General features: G+C 33.4%; 1 protein-coding gene across 1 annotated transcript; it reads right to left on the bottom strand.

Annotated features, from left to right (window-relative positions):
• Positions 1 to 4030: 4030 nt before the first annotated feature.
• Positions 4031 to 5685, bottom strand: LOC18436749 (uncharacterized). The gene is made up of 2 exons (XM_006846971.4): positions 5274 to 5685; positions 4031 to 4643 (listed from the first exon to the last, which is right to left on the bottom strand). The coding sequence occupies exons 1-2, from the start codon at positions 5551 to 5553 to the stop codon at positions 4336 to 4338; spliced, it is 588 nt and encodes a 195-aa protein (XP_006847034.1). The 5' UTR covers positions 5554 to 5685; the 3' UTR covers positions 4031 to 4335.
• Positions 5686 to 6583: the final 898 nt, after the last annotated feature.

Genomic DNA, 6583 nt, shown 5'->3' with positions numbered 1-6583 from the left:
ATTCATATCTCGATGTCGAGATGATCAATTAGAGTGTTTTTTCAACATTAAAACAATATTTTCGATAGATTTTTGAGGTGCATCTGTAATTCTACATTTTAAGGTTACAACCTTATATAAAATTTTTCTATATATATATATATATGAAAAAACTCGGGTTAGCCCACTAGGTCATATGAACATATGAGCCCAATGCTCCAGATTTAATCTTGGTCGATCTGACGATCACGGATGCCTTGTAGTGCTTAAAGTTTATTTTATTTTTTTACATATCCAAATCATTTGAAATTTTAGGTATGTGTTCTTCTCACCAAAGCGAACCTAATAAAAATATAAAAAAAATTCTTCGCTAAAAAAAGAAGACCAAAATACCCCCTACAAGTTTTAGGGGTATTTGGTCAATTTATTTCATGTAAATATTTTTTTTATATTTTTTGAACATTCATCTATTTTTTATTAACACACACTTAAATATTAAAATAATTTAGATTTGTAGAAAAAAAAAAAAAAATTCAAACACTACCACACATCCGTGATTATCAGATCGGCCCAAATTCAATTTGAGCCGTTGGATTCATATGTTCATATGAGCTAGTGAGCTAACCTCAGCTATATATATATATATATATATATATGGAAAAAGTTTATATAAGGCTGTAACCTTAAAATGTAGAATTACATAACCACCTCAAAAATCTATTGGAAAGGTTGTTATAATGTTGAAAAACCCTCTATTTGATCATTTAGACATTGAGATGTATGAATATAAAAAAATAAAAAAAAAAGGTTTTGAGTCTGAAAAATAGTGCATATTGCAACACATTATCTAGGCCGTCCATTTTCAAGATGTTCATATGTTTATAATTCCCTTGATTTTAACTATTTTTGGAGTTTAAAATTTTTTAATTAGATATGAAAATAGATTTTAAAATAATCTTAAAAAAAATTTTATAACAAAATTACATATTATGATAAAATTTGGAGGTGCGCCTTATTTAGATTGCTTAAGGTTGCAGCCTTGTAGAAACCGCACCCTACCATCAAATCCATCATGCGCTTTCTATTGTTCATCATGTGATTTCTATGTGTTTTGTACTCTCCTTTCCCAACCGACATGCCGAAGACTTTGGCAATGTCTAGAATCTCTCCTCTGTCTCCCAGTGTAGATTTTTAGCCTCCCACACGATCACAACCGTCCGTGCGCTAGGACCATCTTCTTTGGACATTCTCCTTTGTCCGTTTCTGTGTTTTCATGTCCATAAGAATGCCTATCAAGCTTTCATGACCCCAAAAATTAGTCCTCGGGAAATGATGCCCCTAAGGTAGGCCTCACACCAAGACCACGGAGGGGTGGCAATGGACCCGGACCCGAAACTGATGAAATTGGACTGGGCAGGTTAGGTTTGGGTTTAAATATTGGATCCGGACACTATTAAGGTCGAATCCACACTATTTGGGTCTGGGTCCATGTGGACCCGACCCGAATAGTATTATTATTTAATAATATTTAACAGAAATATAACTATATATTTTAGATATCTATATACTATTGTTTTGAACATTGAGTATTTTTTAATGAGGGTATTTTTGGTGATTAGGAGGGATATGACATTATTTATACAAGGTGGGACATCACCTACATGGAGCTAGTGGTATTTAATGCTCTATGTGGTTGTGGATGATGTCACAGCTCATGTGGATGATGTCATATTCCTCTTAATGACAAAAATATCCTTGTTACAAAATAAAAGCTCCATGTACAAAATTTATAAATGTCCACAAATTTATTGAGTACAATGATAAATTACTCTATAGTATGAACACCATATCATAACCGTTTAAATAATATATGTATATATTTAAATATATTCACTTATTTATTTTTGGATCAAGTCCAATCAGGTCTGGGTCTGAATCCCATAATTTTTTTCAAGTCCAGATCCAAATCTAGGTCTGGCCAGACCCAACTTAACCCATTGCCTCCCCAATACCACCCCTATGTGAAGAAAATGCATAGTAAAATATTCTAAGCAAAACCAATTACCAAAGGAAGAATGTATAAAGAGACTTTTTACTTTTTAATACAAGGAGTCACAAACACTCTTATTCGTCACAAATTGAGTAGTTGTGAATGTGTCTGTGGCTAGATTCAAAGTTTGAAAAATATTTCTCGAACTTTGTATCACACTCCAAACCATTGAATTTGACATCTAATGGCTAGTAGCAATTGTGACCTCCTTGAAACAAGAATGGATGCTTTCATCATAAAAAAATTCCAAAGTATTAATCAGTTTTATTAAAACGGCGATACCACACTTCAATGGTGCATGGTGTATATCAACAATATGGTACATTTGTGGTACATCGATTGCCCAGTCATGATGAGATCCGGAATGGTATAGAGCCAACAAGGTGTGATTGTATGTGGATTCACAAGCACTTTTTAATGGTTCAGATTGGATCTTGGCTGATTTGAAAGCTATAAAATCAAATTTTATTTTATATTCTTTAATATATATATATATAAGAAATATTGGCGTAGACCCATTAGCCTACAACTACATATAGGCCAAACGGCCTATATTCAATATGGGCCGATCCAATTATCACGATTTTATTTGTATTTTAATTTTTTTTATAAAAATCCAAATTATTTTAAATTTTGGGCATGTGTTCTTTAAAAATATGAAGATCCAATAAAAATATCAAAAAAATATTTCGTGAAAAATAAATTGATCAAAATACCCCAAAACATTTCAAGAGTATTTTTGTTAATTTATATTTTGTGAACTATTTTTTTAATATTTTTATTAGGTGCGTGTTAATGAGAAGAATAGACATTAGGTTTACATGATTTGGTTTTGTAAAAAAATACTAAAATTTAAATACGAAATGAGATCATGTTCGTTAGATTGATCTAACAGTTGGGTCTGCGTAGGAGCATCTTTATGAGCCGCAACCCCTAAAGATGAATCACGCCCTAATTTTTATGTTTAAAAAATTTGAATAAAAAATAAAAAAAAAATTAATTTGTACCCTTTGAATGGCCCAAATTAAATGAAAACAGTTGGAAAGATAGTTGTGCACCTTTCAAGGGTCTACATCAAGTAGATGCTAAAATTTTCCTAATGGAATAACTTAATGAATGTTTGATTGTGACAGCAGTTAATGTCCTCCATCCGTCCCGTGATGTCAATGCAGAATGGAAAGTCTTGAGGTTAAGAGCATATTTACGTAGAAAAAGAAGAGTTTACTTTATGAATTTATTGATCAACAAGAAGAACAACATTGATAGTTTTTCCACATGAAAGGATAGTTTTTCTACTTGTTCTTTCATGTGGTTATGGTTGTAAAAATTGTTAAGTATTTATCAGTTATGATGAACAAGAAAAACAATATAGATAGCTTTTCCACCTTTTCATTCATGTGATTATGGTGGCAAAAATTTCAGTTATGGATGGCAATAATATATATATATATATATATATATATATATATATATATATATATATATATGAAAAGATTTTGTCAGCCCACTAGCTGACGGAATAGTGTACGCTCAACGACCCATATTGAATCTTGATCGGTCTGATAGTTAAGATTGTATTTCACATTTGAATTTAAATCATTATTTTATAAATCTAAATCACGTGAAATTTGGAGCGTCTACTCTTCTCATCAAGCTGCACCGAATAAAAGTATTAAACAAATTATTCACAAAAACTAAATCGACTAAAACACCCCAATAACTTTTAGGGATATTTTGATTACTTTATAATTTATAAATTATTTTTTAAATAGTTTTATTAGGTGTGTCTTGATGAGAAGAGTAGACACTCAAAATTTTAAGTGAATTAGAACAAAAAATTTAAATTTAGATACAAAATACAATTGTAACCATTGGATCGACGTACCTTCAACCTAGACCGTTGGACATTTATTGTAGCTGTCAGCTAGCCGGCTAACCTCTCTCTCTCTCATATGGTGATTTTAAAGTGGACTCCACTTTACAAATAAATCCTAGCTGATAACTGCAATAAATCTCCAGTTATATTTAGTTAGACTAAATAGTACAAGACGTCCTCTTTCTATAGCTAAAATTACTCATCAAAGTACAAAATAGAAATCATTGAGAAAAAAGAAAAAGAAAAAAAAATATTTTGTTTTTTTTATTTTTAATAGCAAAAGGTTGGGTTTCTCTAATTGTAGCTTTACATTCCCAAAAGAAATAAAGAAAATAAGAAGAGAAAAAAAAAAAGGAGTGTCATTAACTTAGCAAAAGAACAAGAGTGTTGATTCTTCCTTTCTATCTGCCTATTCTATTTCTTGTCTCTCTCATTCCATGCTCCTCTTTCTGGTGAGGCTTCTTAACCAACTCCTCCTTCCCTTTCCCACTTCCCCTTTGCTGATGTGGCATGCGGCCGTCTTGCTGGACCGCTTCCATCTGGTGAGCTGGAACAGATGGGCAATCCGCTTCCGCCACCTCAGATTCCCGCGTGTCTTTCCGTGCTCCACAACACTCTTGGGCCCCACACTCTCCTTTTGATGGCTCAAGGAAGAAGCCTTCACACCCTCCCAAGAGTCCACTTTGTGATCCCATGTAGCAAGGCCATTGCCCTCAAACTTGATGGATATGTAAGAATCTATTTACATTAAAAAAAATAAAGGATTTGCTTTCTTAAGTTTTTGATGAAAGAGAAATGTAAATATTTGGATGCAACAAATCGATGCATGGATAAGGGCTACATAAAGTTGGGATAAGGGATACATAAAGTTAGGTTTTAGGTGGGGGTCAGTAAACTAACTATTGGACTTAACTTAGATGATGAGGAATAAACAGTTCTAAAATAGATGCACCCTTTCTCATTTTTCTGACCAAAATGACCCTTCTTATTCTGCTTAATTTTGCTTAAGAGGAACCAAATGCTCTATTAGCAAGATAATATTTTCTTCTGTTCTCATTTACATGGAAAATTTCCTCACAGAAGAAAAATATTATCCTGCTCTATTACCAAATGCTCTATTAGCAACCTTGGGTTCATCCCTGACTGAACTTGTCATGGAGATTCTCCCTTGAGGCACAGATACACATTTTCTTTCGCAGAGATCAAAGAGGTTCCTTCAGTTTTGGAGTAATGTGAATCCTGAATGAGAAAACTGTGAAAATTTTCAATTGTTGCCAAAAACAAACTGTGAAAATCTCAATTACCATTGATTATTTTAATTTTTCCCTTTCTCATGTTATGCTATTGAGGAAGGGGTATAGAGCGTACCGTCATGGCTTGTGCATGCATCCTCATCAGAATCATCATTTTTTTGTTGCAGGAACTCGGGGCGGTGGAGGAACGAGGCCAAGGCGAAGACTTTATGGAGGGTATGAGCCTTCCTTTGTAGGATTCTTTGTGGCCTGAAAGCACCCTTAGGAAGGGTAGAATGCCTTTGTTGGGATGCCAAAACTAGGAGCCTTTCTTTCAAACAATGGGGGCACACCCCTACTATCACCTGCCTTGGGTGAGCAGAGCATTGCTCTCTCTCATCCCCCCAGTCTTCCATTCTACCAAATAATTGCAAATATGAATGGGGTTCTTATAAGATTTGTCAATCTACATTTTCCATTTCCTTTTTGGTTTTCTAATTGTAGATATACATGTAAAATCACTTTTTGGTTGGTTTTGAGTTTGAAAGGGAGTAGAATATAAATAATGACTTTCAAAGAAAAGATGGATGGCAAGGTGGATAAATAAGGCCCCTGTAGTTTCTCAAGGATATGATAAAGGAAGCCGTGTGTATAGAGCCCAGGCTCTAAACAATCAAATTAGGGCCTACCTTCAAATAGTATCGAGAAATGTGGTTTCAACACTGGAAATCTTTGTGATAGCTTTAAAATATAATTTTCTATTTATTTATAAATTTTAAAAATTCAAAAATAGTTTAGATCGAGAGATCTATGAAAACTTGAAAATTTTGAATTTTGATGGTCCAAAAATGTATTAAAAATACACTATTTCCAAAACTTGAAATCCACTTTTTGCTCATGTCCATGCATCCTGAGGTCGAGATGATCAATTTGAGGATATTTGGGCATCAAAACAATCTCTTCTAGTAAAATTTTTGAGGTAGGCTCTAATTTGATTGTTTAGAACCTCGGTTCTATATAAACTTTTCCCCTATGGTAAATGGTGTTGCTTCGTGCACAAGAATGGTCCAAATGTCGTCGGTTTTCTCTCTTCGTGTTTTTCTTTTTTTTCTTTGAGCGTTAACAGTAATTTTATTGAGAAAATGAGAAATTACAAAGAGAGTAACAAAAAAGGAAATAAAGAAAGAGAAGTATAGAAGAAGAAGAAGAAGAAGAAAGAAAAAAACAGAGAGAGGGAAGAGAGAAGAGGAGAGAGAATGGAGAGAAAAGGCTACGAGGACCCTCTCTCTCTCCTATTAGAAGCCATTTTGGTGTCTACTCATATATAATCTCTATCATATGTCTTTTAATGAAGATGTGTTTCTCTAATACAAGGTTAGTTTGGTTGTTTAAAGAATTTGGGGTTTTGTAATAGGTGAGGTTTGTATCAGGTATCAACCTTCTACT

The sequence above is a fragment of the Amborella trichopoda genome, chromosome 11 (genome assembly GCF_054954075.1).
Source record: "Amborella trichopoda isolate Santa Cruz 75 chromosome 11, AtrichopodaSantaCruz75HAP2 v2.0, whole genome shotgun sequence".
Lineage (NCBI taxonomy): Eukaryota > Viridiplantae > Streptophyta > Magnoliopsida > Amborellales > Amborellaceae > Amborella > Amborella trichopoda.
The sequence above is the reverse complement of the archived record's forward strand: the minus strand, read 5'-3'. Positions and strand labels throughout refer to the sequence as shown.

What these genes read in the sequence shown, in the direction of transcription:
- LOC18436749 (XM_006846971.4), bottom strand. Translation starts at nt 5,553, where the DNA reads ATGGAAGACTGGGGGGATGAGAGAGAGCAATGCTCTGCTCACCCAAGG. An exon ending in TGCATGCACAAGCCATGACG is followed by an intron (nt 4,644 to 5,273) that starts GTACGCTCTATA and finishes TAATGTAAATAG; the next exon opens with ATTCTTACATATCCATCAAG.